General features: G+C 59.5%; 1 protein-coding gene across 1 annotated transcript in view; it reads left to right on the top strand.

The window, feature by feature from the left end:
- The window catches only part of ELP3 (elongator acetyltransferase complex subunit 3), a 76,137-nt gene that overhangs the window by 48,982 nt on the left and 10,048 nt on the right, over positions 1-17,107 (top strand). Inside the window, exons 10-14 of the mRNA XM_044450336.1 lie at positions 670-863; positions 5,629-5,719; positions 7,416-7,481; positions 8,489-8,716; positions 15,093-15,174. Of these exons, the coding sequence (XP_044306271.1) occupies positions 670-863; positions 5,629-5,719; positions 7,416-7,481; positions 8,489-8,716; positions 15,093-15,174 (661 nt within the window). The remainder of the gene's footprint in view (positions 1-669; positions 864-5,628; positions 5,720-7,415; positions 7,482-8,488; positions 8,717-15,092; positions 15,175-17,107) is intronic.

Below are 17,107 nucleotides of genomic sequence, written 5' to 3'. Positions count from 1 at the left end.
GCCGGTGGAGCAGTCAGATCATGCCCGGCGTTTATCGATTGTCTTACTCCTTGCGGTCCGTGGCACCCAAGACAATTGCAATAGTGACATCGGAGATCATTGATCACAGATCACCCTCACAAATATACTAATGATGCAAAGGTTCGAAATCTTGCGGGAATGACCAAAATCTGGCCTAGAGACATGAAGTGAGCAGATGCTGTTTGAAAGATGGCACCAGCAGGCCTCCTCGATGCAGGGTTGCCACGAACCTCTGATTTGTATGCCTCGCTTATGCATGCTCCAACAATTGTACGGTAGACATCTTCAAAATAGCCACTTTCTTCCATTGCAAAGGCACATCGGTCTCCATTTTTCAGAAATAATATTCTTTTTCCACACAGTTTTCAATTGCCCCCATGCCGCCAAGCAGAGCTTCGTGGTTTCGAAATGGCACCGGAAGCTCGTGCTTCTGCTGTTTGGTTCCAAATCCATCTCTGATCTGGAAGCTGGAGACTGGGCTGGGTGAATTCTGATCAAAACTGTCTGGAAATGAGTTGCTCGTCTGTTCCCCAAGCGTCTCCCTGCCGCTGATGGCCACTGTCAGGCGTCACGAACCCTGCCCAGAAATTAATGTCGTCAGCTGCTGCCCGTCCGTCTCATCTCGGCCCTTTGTCTCTGGGTCTGCAGGAGTTTTTCGAGAACCCCGCCTTCCGTCCCGACGGCATGAAGCTCTACCCGACCCTCGTGATCCGTGGCACCGGCCTGTATGAGCTCTGGAAGACGGGGAGGTACAAGAGCTACCCTCCAAGCACCCTGGTGGATCTGGTGGCCCGGATCCTGGCTCTCGTGCCGCCCTGGACCCGTGTGTACCGCGTGCAGAGGTAAGACGCCCAAGCGTGAGGGTGCTGCACTTTGCCAAACGGAGCTGCGCAAGAAGCTGGAACGCCGGAGCAGGGAGGCGCTGGTGCAGAGCTGGCTTCCCCCACACAGGGGCCTGGCTGTGTATGTCAGGTTGTGTGTGTGTGTGTGTGTGTGTGTGTGTGGTATCTTTTATTTGCGTGCCTCTGAGCTAAGGCTGAGCCGCCTTTGCGGCAGCTCTCCAGCAGTCCTCCCTTGCTCGGCCCGCGCTGGCTCTCCCCCGCTGGCTCTGCCTTGCCGTCGGCGCCTCCCTCCCCTTCGGGTTCGGCGCATCAGGCCCCTTCGTGACTCAGGGCGAGCGCCGGGCCGGCGGAGCGCACGGGAGTCGTGGCTGGCACTGGATAGCCCAGGGGTGCGCGGCTCCCGCGTCCCAGCGGCGCTCTCGCAAATGGGTTTCCAGACGCGGAAGCCACGCTGGGAGCTCATAAGGAGCAGCCGTCTCCGTGCTGTGTGATTAGAAGTGCGGGGCAGGCAGACGTGTGCACACAAATTGGAGCGGGGGATGCTGGGTAGGCGGAGCTGCTTGGTGTGGGCCACTCGGAGGGTGCAGTGGACCTCCTCTGTGTCGGATGCTCAGCCTCTGGGGTGCCGGATCGAACCCGAGCCCCAGTCTGGCCCGGCAGAGTTCCCCCTTCCCGCGGGCACAGCCCATTTCCCCCAACAGCCGACTTGCTGGCTTTTCTGGATGTTTTCACCCATTCTGAGCAACTGAAAAGTCTTCCCCAGTACTGAGTTCCCGGTCAGAAGGGCGTTAAGCTGGATCAGCCTGGAAGTCGGCCACTCAGCCCTCTCCTTCTGGCCCTTCGAGTCCAAGACGCCAGGCAGCATTTTTTTCCAGAGCGGACCTTTGTTGGCTCTGTGCAGCTACAAAGCTAGGCAACGCTCAAAGATCCTTGGTGAGTTTGGAAACTTAGCCTCTGCTCATGTGAAGAGTGTTGAACCCAAGCTGGGGACTCCTCACCAAGATCCTTCGCTTTCAGTAACTCTGCGGGCTCCCACTGTTGAAGGGCCAGCTGGCGAGACCTACGCAAGCCCTTGGACTGCACAACTCTCTCCCAGCGCTTGTCACGGGGCCAGGGACCAGGGCAGGCGGCAGCTCTGCCGCTTCAGCTTCTTTGCGCCCCCCCCCCCGCTTCCTTTTCAAAACATCCCTGTTCTCCTGGGAATTGTGGGCAGCAGCCTTGGGGAAGCTTCAAAAGCCCGTTCCTCTCCCTGGGTCCCCAGATTCCTTCCTCCGCTTCTTCAAGGCTTCATTCTCCTTCTTCTGAGTCCCAAACAAAATAGAAACATAGAAACAGAGCGAGCCAGAAGGGGCCTCCCAGGCCATCTAGTCTGACCCCCGGCTCCAGCCACCTCCGCTCACGACGTGCCCACCATGTGCACGTCCAGCCTATCCTTGAACACCCGCACCGATGGGGCCTCAGCGACCTCTCTGGAAGCCCATTCCATACCCTCGGGGTCCCGACTGTCAGGAAGTGCTTCCTGGCATCCAAATTGAACCTGGGTTCCCTGAGCTTTGCTCCGTTGGAGCGTGTCCTGCCTTCCTCTGCAGAGGAGAACAGGTCTCCACCCACCTCCGTGTGACACCCCCTCACATACCTGCATGTCGCCAACAGACCCCCTCTGAGTCTCCTCCTCTCCAGGCTGAAGAGACCCAGTTCCCTCAGTCTCGCCTCATACGGCATCCCCTGCAAACCGGCCACCAGCCTTGTGGCCCTGCGCTGCACTGACTCCAACCTGGCCATATCCTTCCTGTAATGAGGGGCCCAAAACTGAGCACAATACTCCAGTTGCGGGCGCACCAGAGTTGTATAGAGTGGTAGTAATGCCCCTCTCGATCTAGAAGCCACACTTCTGGCTGTGCAACCAAGGGTGGCATTCGCCCTCTTGGCCACCGCATCGCACTGCTGATTCACGTTCAGCCTGCAGTCAACCAGCACCCCGAGGTCCCTTTCGCAAGTGCTGCTCTCCAGCCACTTGTCGCCTGACCTGCGCTTATGACGCCCATTCCTGTGCCCCAAGTGCAACCTTGCACTCGCCCGCACTGAGCGCCAAAGGCGGCCCTGGGTTGCCCACAGGCGGCTTCACGCACTGCGGTCATTAACGGGTGGCGTTTGTGCCGCGTGTCCGTCGTCCACACTCTGCTGGAATGCAGCTCCCATGACGCTCTCCGGAATGGAAGGTCGGTGCTGACGGAGTCGCAGCCCACCTGCCCTGGAATGGGGATGGGCGCCAGCCCGGCTGCTGGGGCAGGCAACGCGCCACAGGGACCCGCGGAGCTGCGGGCGACGCAGTCCCACGGGGGCCACTGGCTTGGCTTTTACGAGTCCACCAAGGAACGCTTCGTCCTGCTTCAGTCAAGACATGAGTGGCCATCTGATAACACCGGATGTTATTAAACCTGGCATTTATCACCAGCCTGTCTTTTGAGCAACGGAAAACGTGGTCCATTTGTAATTGTCAGTGCAGAACATTTCTAATAACAGCCGGCCTGTTCAAAGGTAGGAGTTGATAAAAATGAAGCTGCAGTTACCGAGTAGTTCGTCTTAGCCCACCCAATATCTGGAACGAACCTGAAGGGATCCTACGGCATCACCTGGGACGCTTCCTTCGGCATGGTCCTTGGAGCGTGGCTGCCACCGCAGCGCCCATGTGGCGCCAGGCAGGGACTGCCGGAAAAGGCGTCCTTTGCCCGTTCCCTCAAGCCACGGGCTTCCAGCTTTCTGCGCCCACTCGCCTTAGAACAAGGGTCTGGAACACCTCCTTGCCCGCGGACGGGGCTGTTCCAGAGCAGCAGGAGGCTGCGTTCCAGCGCCAGGCTGGCTTTCGGAAGTGCATTTCACACGTTTAGAAAGGGAGGGAGGTCCGTGGTTCGGGGAAGGGGGCCGGGGCCAGGGGGCTCCTCAGGATCGCCAGGTAGCCAGATTAGGCTCTGGGGAGTGCTCCGCTTGCCCTGGGCCTACTCCTGGAGGTGCAAAGGGTGCTCCGTCCTTGACGCACACGGGCAGCACCCCTCCCTCTCCAGCCAGCCTCGTGCGTCTTGCGCTGGCTTTCAGCTTGACGTGCTGCTTGCGGATTCATTAGAAGCGTTCAGGGAAGCCAGAGCCCGAAAGCCTTCCGTGCCTGGCCGTGGGGTGCGGCCACTCCAGCGCCTCGGCCTGTGAGGGGCTGCGCTGTGTTTGCCCTTGAGCGCGCCGAAAGGGGCTCCTCGAGCGGGCTGGTGCGGGGATGGGCCTGGGGAGAGGAGCTCTGCCTCCGCCCGGAGCGTGGCCGCAGCTCGTCCCTATTTGCGTATTGCAGACGCGGTGACTCCTGAGTCACGCGCCCTCCCCACGCAGGCACGAGGGCGCCAAATGCGTTTCCAGCAGATGGCTACTCCCGAGTGCCGCCGGGCACTCCAGCGTGCCGTGCCGCAGTCCTGGAGACGGCAAGCTGGCGGCGTGGGCCGCCTGCCAGGGTGCCGGAGGGGGCCTGTCGGTGGCCCTGTCACGAATCACGCCATGGCCCGGCCCTCTGGTGCTCTCCGGTAATTGGAACGAAGCGGGTCTCTCCGGCGGCAGCCTCGGTTCTAACTTGCCCAGATGGAAATTGCCTCCTCGGGATGGAGCAGGAAGCGCTGATTGACTGAAGCGCTGCTGACGTTGTGTTTACTCTCGGAAGCGGGCAGAATGAGTGCAGAAGTGAGCTGATGATCCTTTGGAGGGGGAAGGGGGTGGGCTGCAGAGGGGAGGGAGGGAAGAGGAGAGGAGAGGGAGACGTGCATCCCCACTGGGCCCTTGTTTGAAGGAAGTGGATTCTGTTCTGCTGACCACACAGTTTGCTCCCTCAGAAACCCTCCTGCCGGCCAGTCCAACTGCCTCCCCTCTGCAGCGTTCCATAGATTTCGGCCCTCTCTCCTTTTCAAGCCCTTGTGCCTGGAACAGCGCATTTCTCCCACCAGGCGCCTGGAAGATGCAGAGAGATCAGCAAAGATGGCAGAGTCCTCCGCTCTTGAGGGGAGGGGGCTTCGGACGCCTTCCCCTCCTTTCCACACGGCCTCACTCTTTCAGAGCCATCTCCTGTTCCTCCCGAACCCACAACACAAACACGGCCGGGGTGAGCGCATGCGGCCTTCCCTGGTCTGCTCACCTCCAGGTGTTTTGGTCCCCCAGTTCCAGCGCTCCTGGCCCTTGCCGTGCTGGCAGGGGCCGGTCCGGAGACCAGAACCTCTGGAGCGTGCCAGCACGGGGAAGGCCGATCCGACACCTGTGGTCTCGCGGCTTGTGTGGGCCAGCCTGTTCCACTTTTCTTCCCCGACCTTTGGTCGCCCTGAGTTCGAAGATCTGCAGATCGCAGAAGTGTGCGCCGTTGCAAGCAAACTCGGAGGGTGAGGTGCTGCAAGGCGGAGGGGTGGGACTGCCGGCCTGGAGGCCAAATCCCGCCTGCCCTTCCTGGGTCTGGTGTGGCGACGCGTCTTTAGGCTTCAGCTCCACCGGTGGAATCCCATCCCTCCAGAAAAGCTTCCTTGAAACAGAACTCAAGGAAGGGAACGCGGAAGGACGGGGCTGGCCTGGTGCCAGCAGGTCGGGGGAGCCCCAGCGGCGCCTAGTTGGACGACCACGGTCGAAAGACCCTCAGCGGCCCCTCCCCACGCCTCCAGCTGTGTCTTTCTGTTGCAGCTGGTGAAGAACGCCTGGGGGTTTTGTGGGTGCGTTTCTGGCAGTCACTGTTGGTCTCTCTCGCCTCCAGGGACATCCCGATGCCGCTGGTCAGTTCTGGGGTGGAGCATGGAAACTTGCGAGAGCTTGCGTTGGCTCGGATGAAGGACCTGGGGACGGAGGTAACTGCGCCCTCACCTTTGCTTCAGGTTCCCGCCGGCTTGCCCCGCCCACTTTTCCCCGGGCCGGAGCAGGGCCGCGGGGGGGTTGCGGGGAAGATTTTCGAAGCGGCTTTTGTCCTCCGCGCCTGCTGTTCTTACGTGCCGTCAAGTCCTCTCCAGCGTTCGGCCGCGGCTCTCTCTCTGCCCTGCCCCCACCTCTCTCTTGGTCTCCGTCCTCCTCTGCTTCCGACTTTCCCCGGCATGGGCTGCCTTCCCCAGGGCGTCCTGCTCTCTCGTGACGAGGCCCTTAGGTGGGACAGCCTCAGATTCGCCATTTTGGCTTCCAGGGCAAGTTCAGGCTTGACTCGATCCAGGACAGCCTGCTTGTCCTTCTCGCCCCGACCCCAGCCCCTTGGGCGGAGAAAGGAAGGCGCTACCGAACATGCCCACCACTCCCCATTTAATTTATAAGTATTTGCCTTTTATTTTTATATACTGCCCCATTCCCAAAGGCTCTGGGCAGCGTACGAGAGATTAAAACCTGCGCCGATGAACATTTTGACTGAAACGGCGTGACTTGGTGTCCTGCAAAAGCAGGGAGTTGGATCCACAGCCTCCATGGCCCCTCCCAACTCTCCTATTTGATAAGTCTATAAAAACGAGCCTAAAACCAGTCTGGGAACTAATCCGAGAAGGCCTGGCAAAAGGCATCCATCTTAAAACCCTCCTGAAAGAACGGCCTAGGGCATCCCATGCATCCCTCCAGGCAAGTCCTTCCACGGTTTAGGGTCGCTATCCGTTTCCATATTGGACACAACTTGTAATCACTAGATGCGTGTAACTTGGCTCCCATCATCCTCAGACAAGGCTAGTGGGAGCTGTAGCCCAGTTCTCTTGGAGGGAACCCAGTCAGGGCAAGCTGCCGTGGTCTTACCTACTCATGCCCCCTTCCCGGGAGGCTCGCTCCTGGCCCCTCAGCATAACCCGCTGGAGGGGCTTCGCGGCTGGGATACCACGAGGGCATTGAGGCACCGAGCCCGACGCAGCACCCCCCCGCCCCCCCTGCCGCCAGCGTGAGCCTCTGCAGGGATTCCTGGAGGAGGACATGGGGAAGAGCCCCCCCCCCCTCGAGTCGTGCGCATGGGTTGTGGAGCGCACAGACTTGTCCTCTGCTTCACGGGGAACACACAGTCCAGCAACACTTCCAGGACAGGCAGAACACGATTCCTCAGTCCCTTTGTCCTGGCTCCGGCTTTTGGCCCTTATCCATTCATATTTTTCGACACCGAATTTCTGCAGCGACTTTGGCACGGAAGCCTCCTCTTACCCTGGAGTTCCTCTGCGCAGCGTCGGACTAGCAGGGCTCCCTTCCAGTTCGGTATCTTTCCCGTACAGAGTGCAGGAGCTCAGTCTTCTCGAGGATTTCCTTTGAGGCCTGCTGCTTTTAAATCAAAACGGCACCCTTTCTGGCGAGAGGTGGGCTACTTCCGCGAAACCGTTGCCCTTCGCGGTGTGTCCTTGTGCTGTTGTAAACACAACAGCCTTATTAAGGGACGGGTCGGTGAGCATTTTTACTGTGCCGTCTCGAAATTCTCCGCACAAATCCACCCCGGCTTAATTTTAAACTCTGAAGGAGGCCATGGCAGACGCCGTGACCCCAAAGCTGACTCTGCCGCCCCGGTTAACGGCCTGCCTCTCTCTGCTTCTGCCCACCCAGTGCCGAGACGTGAGGACCCGGGAAGTCGGCATTCAGGAGATTCATCACAAAGTGAGACCTTACCAGGTGGGTCGGTTCGCTCCTCCGACGGAGGTGCTGCCTGCTTGCGCGCCTGTGTTCCGACTCCCCCCGCTGCCCTCCCTCCACTCCCCACACCGCCGGTCAGGGAGAGCCAGAGGGGCAGGAATCCGCAGCCCTATGCCAAAAAGATGCCAAAGAGACCAGGCCAGAGCCTTGGCCCCACGAAACTCAGTGTGTGTTGAAGCAAAAGGGCCTTCCTGGCACTCGGGGAGCCAGGCCCGCCCTCCGAAATGCACGGGAGGACTGCCCGGATGCAGATGGCGGCCAGCCCCTTGTGCCAGGTGAGGAGAGGCAGAGGGCACTAGGACTCGCTCGGGCCGCGTGAGAGCAGCCCCGTGCCAGCCGCGCGGTGGTGAGCGTGCTTCTCGGCCCAGCTGTTCGCTCCGACCTGCTGGTGAAGGTGGTGCCGCTTAGATGTGCTTCCAAATGCGGGGACCCCAAGCCACTAACCTGCGGCCACTTTGCCCGGGGGGTTGCTTGCACCCACCCCGACTTAAGTCTGCTTGGAACCGCCCACAATGCCTGGCGTGTGCCTGTGGCTTAATGCCCACAATCATTTCCCAGAGCTCGGGGGGAGCCACGATGCTCAGACACACAGGTTGCGTGGTCCCTGTTGCACCGTGAGGGTGAGGGCACGCGGTCCTGATCCTCTGCTCTCCCCAGGAGCCTCGCTGCGCCCTTCTCGGGAGCGCTGAGGGACACCTGATGCAGGAGCATGATTTCCTCAACCGCTTTGCCATCGCGACGTTGAGCGGCTGTGAAAACACAATAATCGCGCCTCGAGCTCTTGTCTGGCGCCGCTAAATGCCCGTTTGCGGCGGGGTGAACTCTGAGAAACCATTTCACGCTCTCTCGCCCCTCGCGCAGGCAGCCGCCCGCCCGGCCACGAAATCGTCTCTGGGCCCTGTGCCCACACGCAGAGCTGCTGCTGTTATACGTCTTCTTCCCACTGCCCCCTAGAGACCTCCACCCACTCCTTTGGTTCCGAGCAGGTTGAGCTGATCCGGAGGGACTACGTGGCCAACGGCGGCTGGGAGACCTTCCTCTCCTACGAGGATCCCGAGCAAGACATCCTGATCGGCCTGCTGCGCCTGCGGAAGTGCTCGGCGGAGGCGTTCAGGGCCGAGCTGAAGGGAGGCGTCTCCATCGTCCGCGAGCTCCACGTCTACGGGAGCGTGGTTCCCGTGAGCAGCCGGGATCCTTCCAAATTCCAGCATCAGGTATCTGCAGCCGGTTTAGCGATGCCGACAACTGAAATCGGGCATCTCCCCTTGGGCGTTTGTGCAGAGAATCCGGTGTTTCAGGTGAACTCCGTGTCAGACACACCGCTGACCGTAGGTTCCGCTGTCTGGGACTCCCGGGAAACAGAGTCCAGTGACCCCTGGGAGGCAAGGTAGCTCGCACGGTTTGCACCTTGGAGGCAAAGCGGTTTTGGCCTAGCTCTCAGCTGTGGATCACTTCAAGTTGCACACCGGGAAAGACAGGTCCACACGGCGGGCGTAAAACCGACACCCCTGTGTGGACGGTTCCAGCGCAGCGCCTTGTCTCAGTGCCGGGGAGTTTTGGATAGACACGAAGTCTGCCGTGGAACGGCCCAGGCGGGGCTTGCAGGAGCTGGGCTGCCTCGAGCAGAGACGCTCCCCACCCACGTGTCCCTCTGCGAGGAGCCACCGCGGCCCCCTGTGCTGCCGAGCGCACGTCAGGCATTCAGAGTGCGCGGTGCGCCTCATCGCAGTCGTTTACCCTGTGAACGGCCTCCGCCTGCTGCTTTCCAGATAAATGAAGTACCAATAAGCGAGGCCCGGAGGAGACGCTGCTCCCGCGCGATTCTGCACCAGCAGGCGTGGGGCTTTTAGCTGCAATGGAGAATTGATCAGCAGGTGCACCACCGGAAAGCTCGCGGCCGGAGTCTTAGGTTAACCGCCCCACGGTTACGCGGAGTTGTCATTACTGGGGTTTTTAGGAGCTTTGTCTGGTCTCGGGGTGTGCATTAGAATGTCGCTCTGGTTTGATACGAATGACCCTGAGCAATGAGGCAGCAGCAGCAAATAAAGGGGGAGGCGGGAGGGGGAGCTGCAAATGAACCCTTACCTTTGAAAGTGGAATTTTGAAAGCCGGGAGCGGAAAAGTGGCTGACGCACGTGGAAGGCGAAGCGGGAGGAAAATCAATTGAGCAGGAGCCGGGCTAACGAATTGAAACAGGCCGGCGATGCGCGTTCTGGTGCATGATGCGCAGCTGTGGGCCGGAGGAGTGTTCACCGGGGTGGGCGGCTGCACCCCCAGCTCGAGCCCTCGGCTGCCCTTGAGGGGGGCTGCGAGGCACTGCGTGTTTAGCACAAAAGACCCCGGGTGAGAATAGAGGTGGCTTGCTTCGCGGAGGGGCTTTGGGTGGAACGCTGGACCAGCCCCACCGCAGGCCCTTCCCCACCGCCAGCCCAGCCCTGTGGCTCCAGCACAAGCAACGGAGAAACCCACGGGTGTAACTTTCTCCGCCTGGAGCCATCCTGGGCTTTTCCTCCTGCCATGGTCTGGGCAGCAGAATCAACAGTTCAGTTCCTGGGGGGTGGGGGTGGGGGGTTGGTTCACGTGTGACCCACAATTCCCCTTCCTCTCGTCAGGCTGTTTTCTGTCCTGCGAAAGTTGGGGGACGTTCTTGGTGACGTTTGGGGCAGCGTGAAAAGTTCATTAATGAGACGAAGTGGCAAAGGCTTCGTTTTCCTGTGAAGGCAACGAAAAGGTTCGACTGGGGTGGTGGGGTGGCAGGACACGGTGCTGTTCTCTGAGTGCGGCCCCCCACCCCCGGCAGTCCCTTTGACTGCAGCTTTTCCGCCACTTGGATTGGCAGTGATGCTGCCCCCCCCCCCCCCGCCGGTGTTTCAGAGAGAGAGGAAATGGATCAAGCCCCCGACCTCCCCACTGCAAAAATTCGTGGGTTTCTGACCCACCCATCCTAAGATGGCTTTTGCCCAGCCTGTCCCAAAACGGGCCCAGAAGTACTTGATCCCGCATCTCGGTTTAGCGAGCTGAGTCAACGCGGGGCGGGGGGGGGGGGGGGAAGCTGGCAGCTTCCTGATCTTCAGAAGGAGTCCTTAGCCAGATGTTGCCAGTCTCCGTCGGGTGAGCCTGTCTGAATTCAAAGAAATGCCGGCCCCCTCGCGACTCAAGCCTGTTCTGCCCTGCTTGTTTTGCAAATTGAGTGAGGGCTGCGGGTGGAACTCTGCCCGCTGTTCTCGTGATCTCCAGCTTGCACGCCGCCCAGCTTCCGTAAGCTTTGGAGAATTTTGATGAGGGTGAGGCACAGACTGCTTCATGGGGGTGGGACAGTCAGGGCTTTATGTCGGGCCCTCCCGGACACAAGGCAGAGCCCTGCCTTCGCCCCCAGCCTGGAGGAGGAGATCGGAGCAGAACCCCCAGCTCCCCATCCCAAGCTACAACATCAGGTGGGAGCCCCGTGCAGTCCAGTCGGCTCTCCCAGGAAAGGCAGGGCTTATCCACCCTGCTCGGGCCTTCATTCCCCGCTGAGACATCATCCTCCAATTGTCTCAGTGAGAGAGGATTCCAACCAGCCAGGAACTTCTTGGAGCTCTCCAAGGCTCTTTTCCTGTGAGAGCAGCAATGGGAAGAGAGCAGGGAATCATCGGGATGGCGGCCAGTGACAAGCGAGGTCCCACAGGGCTCTGTCCTGGGACCATTCCTGTTCAGTCTTTTCACCAACAACATGGAAGAAGGGTTGACCAGGCTGCTGCTCAGATTCACCAATGATATTAAAATGAGGCAGTGGCCACAACTGAGGAGCAGGTACTCCGCATCTGGGCAGACTGTGGAAGTGGGCAGGAGACAACAGGATGGCGTTCAATGTGGGTAAGTGCAAGGTCTTGCACTTGGGGCATAGGAATGGGCGTCATAAGTACAGGTTAGGTGACAAGTGGCTGGAGAGCAGCACTTGTGAAAGGGACCTCGGGGGGCTGGTGGACTGCGGGCTGAATGTGAGCCAGCAGTGCGATGCGGTGGCCGAGAGGGCGAACGCCACCCTTGGTTGCATAGCCGGAAGTGTGGCTTCTGGATCGAGAGAGGTATGCCTGCCACTCTATACAACTCTGGTGCACCCACAACTGGTGTATTGTGCTCAGTTTAAGGCCTCTCATTACAGAAAGGATATAGCCAGGTTGGAGTCAGTGCAGTGTAGGGCCACAAGGTTGGTGGCCGGTTTGCAGGGGATGCCGTATGAGGCGAGACTGAGGGAACTGGGCCTCTTCAGCCTGGAGGAGACTCAGAGGGGATCTGTTGGCGACATCCACGTATGTGAGGGGGTGTCACACGGAGGTGGGTAAAGACCTGTTTCCCCTGCAGAGGAAGGCGGGACACGCTCCAACGGAGCCAAGCTCAGGGAACCAAGGTTCAATTTGGATGCTAGGAAGGACTTCCTGACGGTTAGGACCCCGAGGGTGTGGAATGGGCTTCCAGGGAGGTCGTTGAGGCCCCATCGGTGAGGGTCTTCAAAGATAGGCTGGACATGCACATGGTGGGCATGTCGTGAGTGGAGCCAGCTGGAGCTGGGGGTCAGACTAGATGGCCCGGGAGGCCCCTTCCGACTCGCTCTGTTTCTCTGTTTCTGTATTTCTAAGAGAGAAGCAGTAGTCTTTGGTTCTCTTTCCCATGGTGTTCCCAAGGGGCATCAACGGGAGCCTCCAAAGATGGAGGGCCCCAGGCCACCTGCGCGGACCAGCACAAAAATTCCAGCCTCGTTTCTTGTCCTTTGCTGCTGATACAGAGCGGAAAAATTGTTGCTCCGGAACACCCCATGCTCCGGATTTCCCCCTTTCCTCCACTCCTTTTCAGCCCACGGCTTGATTCACCTGGGGTTTGTCTGTTTCCTTGAACCCTCCTGAGGAAAGATAAAGCCTTCCCTGCCGAGCTGCCCGCCCCCCCAGGTATCCTTGCGCCTTTCAGACATTGCCGTCATCGCCATGAAAGGAGCTTTTGCAGGAAGTTCATAGGATGCGATGCTTTCTTTTCAAAGGCAGATCAGGCCGTCTCAGCTGGTGGAAACACAGCTATAGCAACCCCATTCCCTTTTTAAAGACTTTCTTATCTCATAAACCAGTAACAGGAATTATCGACTTGACTGTCATGGGCTTGCTTAAGAGTAAACGTGTTTTCCCGCAGCACCCTTTGGATGCCGTGCCCTTTGTTTTCAAGTTGGGTTGTCACAGCTCTCATCTGTAGATGAAACAGCGAAGAATCTTGTGGCATCTTAAAGACCCAAGGATTTATTGCTACATAAGCTTTTGTGGACATGTTGTGTGATTAAATCCCAGTTCGAGCTACCGGATGGAAGCTCCTGATAAACCGTATTTCGGCTCCTCTGCACGCTGCTTTGTCTTTGGAGAGCTTTGGCTCCAGAGCAGCTATTTCGGGGTCACGGACAAAATGCTCTGGGAGGCTGAAATGTTTCCTTCACTGGTTCACGCAGGCTGCCTGTTCTGGTGGCCGGTGTGCGTCCTGCCTGTCCTTTCTCAGACCAGCCTGCCTTCCCAGTGAAGAACTCACCGGGACAACCGGGGTCCCTGGGAGGCATGGCACTGCGGCTCCCTCGATCCCCGGCCCGCATGGCCAGGGGCCGCAACAGGGCGTTGCTGGCAGATGGGTGGTGCGGGTCATGGAGTTCTGATACAGAAACACAGAAATGGAGCGAGCCAGAAAGGGTTTCCTGGGCCATCTAGTCTGACCCCTGGCTCCAGCCAGCTCTGCTCACGACAGGCCCACCATTTGGATGTCCAGCCTATCCTTCAACAGCCTCCTGATGGGGCCTCAACCACCTCCCGGGGAAGCCCATTCCACACCCTCAGGGTCCTGACTGTCAGGAAGTGCTTCCTGGCATCCAAATTGAACCTCGGTTCCCTGAGCTTTGCTCTGTTGGAGCGCATCCTGCCTTCCTCTGCAGGGGAGAACAGGCCTCCATCCACCTCTGTGTGACACCCCCTCACATGCCTGTATGTCGCCAACAGATCCCCCCTGAGTCTCCTCTTCTCCAGGCTGAAGGGACCAGTTCCCTCAGTCTCGCCTCATACAGCTTCCCCTGCAAACCGGCCACCAACCTTGTGGCCCAGCGCTGCACTGACTCCAACCTGGCTGTATCCTTCCTGTCATGAGGGGCCCTAAACTGAGCACAAGGCTCCAGTTGCGGGTGCACCAGAGTCGTATAGAGTGGCAGTGATACCTCTCTCGATCCCGAAGCCACACTTCTGGCTATGCAACCAAGGGTGGCGTTCGCCCTCTTGGCCACCGCATCGCACTGCTGGCTCATGTTCAGCCTGCAGCAGATCCCGTGGCCAGGGCAGGCCCCCCTCCGTTGAGCAGGGGGTGGACTCAATGGCCTTGCAGGCCCCTTCCAGCCCTGCAAAGAACCGCCATGCTGGATCAGCACAAAGCCCATCCAGCCCAGTGCTCTGTACACACTTCAAGCAGACGCTGACGCGGTGACTGAGCAAGAAACTATAAAAGCACTGAGCTGGCCGTGACGGACAAGAACAGCATCTCGGGTGGCGGTGGACAGCGTGATGGAAATCCTGTCAGCACTGCTGGGAAGAAGGCAGTTGGGCAGATTCATGGGGGCACCCAGATTGGTGGCCCTCGCCACTTCCCCAGGCGGCAGATTCCACTGTTAGCTGCACGCTGCGTGAAGAAGCTCCCGCGTTCGTTCGTTTGTTCATGTGTTCCAGTTTTATCCCGCCCAGTAGGCAAGACCATCTCATATCTGCCTCACACCTCCCACCAGCCGACCTCGCAGGGTTAGCCCAGGCTCAGGTGTTACCAGAGATGGAGCAAACGGTGTTTGTGACAGGGACAGGCTGACGGTGGGACGAGAGCGGCTGACGTCCTGGTGGAACTTCCTCAGGGCCTCCTGCCCAGGAGCCCAGGCAGATCATGCCTGAATCTGAGGTCGAGAAGCAGCTGGGAAGGTGCTCCGGGTCAGCCGCGAATGCACTGGCCTGACGGGGCTGTGGCTCGGGTGGGTGCCGTCCTCCCCAGAGCGGAAGCAAGTGGTGCGGAGGGCAGAGGTGGATCGCTTCGTCTGCAGTAGCATCTTCAGCAGCGTCCTTCCTGATGCCTCGTCGCCCGTCGTTGTGGGAGGTGTTGCTGCAAAGGGGCGGACGACGCAGTGCGTAGGGGTGATGCCCTCGGGGTGAAACCAGCGGCATCGTGAAGGCAGCTTGGACTGCTGGCGCTCCTGACGGCCGCATGCATCCGGAGAGGACCGTGGGCCCACGAACCCTTAATCGTGCAGTACAGTGGTTGGTCTTGGGGGTGCCAGAAAATCTCGTTCGTTTGCCCTAGAACAGTCCCTGATAATGGCTGCATGTCCAGATCGCTTCCACTTGTCAGCAGAAAAGCTTGAGTACCTTCTTAGTTCCCAGTGTGGTGCTTCCTCTTTTCCCGTCACCCTGAAGAGCACCCCCTCCTCTCCCCCCCCCCCCGCACAGCTCTGCCGCCTCTGAGGGATGAAATGTTTCTATCCACTAATCCCTAAATTACAAGCTCCCCTTTGAGAGAGCGCTCACGAGCCCAGCTTTTGTCCTCCTTCCTCTGCTGCAGGGCTTTGGGGTGCTGCTCATGGAGGAGGCTGAGCGCGTGGCCAGAGAAGAGCACGGCTCCCGGAAGATCGCCGTGATTTCAGGTATTACCGGCAAATTTGCCTTCCCAGTTGCACCTTCGCCTAGGCAGACCTGAGGGGGGGAGGCCAGTTTGCAGAGGGGGAGTCAGGGATCTGCAGGGAGCTCGAAAGCCCCTGTGCTAAAGCCAGAAACAGAGGATAAGCCTTCGGGTCAGACTTGGCCTGGGGAAGCTCACAGGATCCAGCCCCCGCACAAGGACTTACGTGCGTCCCCGTGTTTGCATCCACAAATAGCCTGCCTTGCTCACGTCCCCGAAGAAGGGGGCCCGGGGTTTATCAGCGGCTCCTTTTCCAGCACAAAACAAACGGCAAATGGTTCCCACCCCGTTGGGCTTCTCCGTTTCGTCTTTGTATCCGCCAATATTTAGGGGATAAGAGTTTGGCATCTGCAAGTAAAAGAATTAAGCAAAGCTCGGGAAAGTAGCAGCAAACAGGAAAGGGTCTTGGGCGGTGCAGTGTCTGTGTCTCAAGATGAACTTGTGGTGCCCGGAGCGCTGCCCCTTCCTGCCCCCGGTGGGGCCACGCGGTTCCCTGCCAGGGCTGCCAGCTTCCCCAGCTGCTGGTGCATCTCCAGGAAAACTCCGGAGGGTTGGTTCTGTGTGATAAGGCCCTTTCTGGCCTGGGCCCAGGCTCCCGAAAGAGCCCCTTTGCCCCTGGAAGCCTGCCGGGGTCTCAGCCCGCTGGGGAGGCCCTTCCTTCGAGGCTGCCACTGGGGGACCCTCGGAGTGGCCGCTGCCGGGCTGTGGAACTCCCTGCCAAGGGGCGTGGGGCCTGCTCCTCCTCGGCTGCCCTTCTGCCAGCAGGCAAAGGCCATTCCCTTTTGGCATAAGCCGGTCTGCCCCCGAAAGGCTCCTGAGCACCCCAGGGGCCATTGTAGGAGAGCTGCTTTGCTTCTTGCCGGCCTGCTGCCTTCTTTGCTCTGCCTTTGACGGCACCTCTCTTCGATTTGCTCTGCTTTAATCAAGAGTTCACCTTTTGCTCTTGATTGGCTGGTCAGCCATCTTGAGTGCACTTTGGTTTGGCCGGAAAGACTGCTTGTCAGTCAGTCAGTCCGAACATCATCCTAGCAACGAATTCAGACGCGTGTGTGTTGCTTCCCTAGCGCCCATTCCAGGGATCTGACCTTCCGGAGCCCCAAGTCCCAAGGTTTGAGCGGTTTAGGCCAGGCATCTCCGGGCTGTGCCCTCCAGCAACACAGGAACTCGACTCCCAGCCGGGAGCCGGCAGTCCACAAACCCAGACGACATGGGTTTGCTCTGCCTTTGCATCCAGCTTGCCAAAGATGAAAGGCGGATCATGAAGCTGGATCTGGGCACAGCAGAAGATCCCCAGAGGTATTTAGCGATAGCAGGCCACAGCTGCAAGAGGTGAGTCAGCTTTCTGGGGAGTCAGCTGTAGGCACGAGGGCTCTTTCCCCCGTCACCCTGACCCTTGCTGTCCCCCACTGTAAGCCCACCCATCGTGCGAGGAGCTGGCCTGCTGAGGAGGCCTACCCAGGCTAGCTTTCAACTCCCCAGCCTCTGCCCGTGCGATCCAGGAGAGGATACCCCCCGCCTGAAGGCCGGGAGCAGCTTGCCCCCTCAGCCTTCCATGGCCACTCCGGTCGGCATCCTGTCCCACCCGTTTTGCCTCTCTCCATGCCGAGTCTGGCTCTGCAGCGCATTCCAACAGGGGCAACACAAGGCGGTTCCCAGTCCCCTGGGTCCCTGTTTTTGTCTCCGATGGGAAAGCAGAGGTGACAGCAGGGAATGTTGCCAAGGGGTGTTTCTGCAGGCCCTGATCTTCTGGGGAACCAAGGAGCCTCCACAGGCCACGTGGGAATCCTCTGCGGGCCACATCAGGCCCGCGAGCTGGCGGTTCTGCACACCTGCTTTAAGAGGCCTTGCTCGCTGCGATGGTTGGGCTTGGCTGCCCTCCCCCTTGGTGGAGGGAGGGC

This window comes from Varanus komodoensis, unplaced genomic scaffold (assembly GCF_004798865.1).
Source record: "Varanus komodoensis strain SLA01 unplaced genomic scaffold, ASM479886v1 scaffold64, whole genome shotgun sequence".
In the NCBI taxonomy this organism is placed as follows: Eukaryota; Metazoa; Chordata; class Lepidosauria; order Squamata; family Varanidae; genus Varanus; species Varanus komodoensis.
This window is presented reverse-complemented; position numbering and strand designations above follow the sequence as displayed.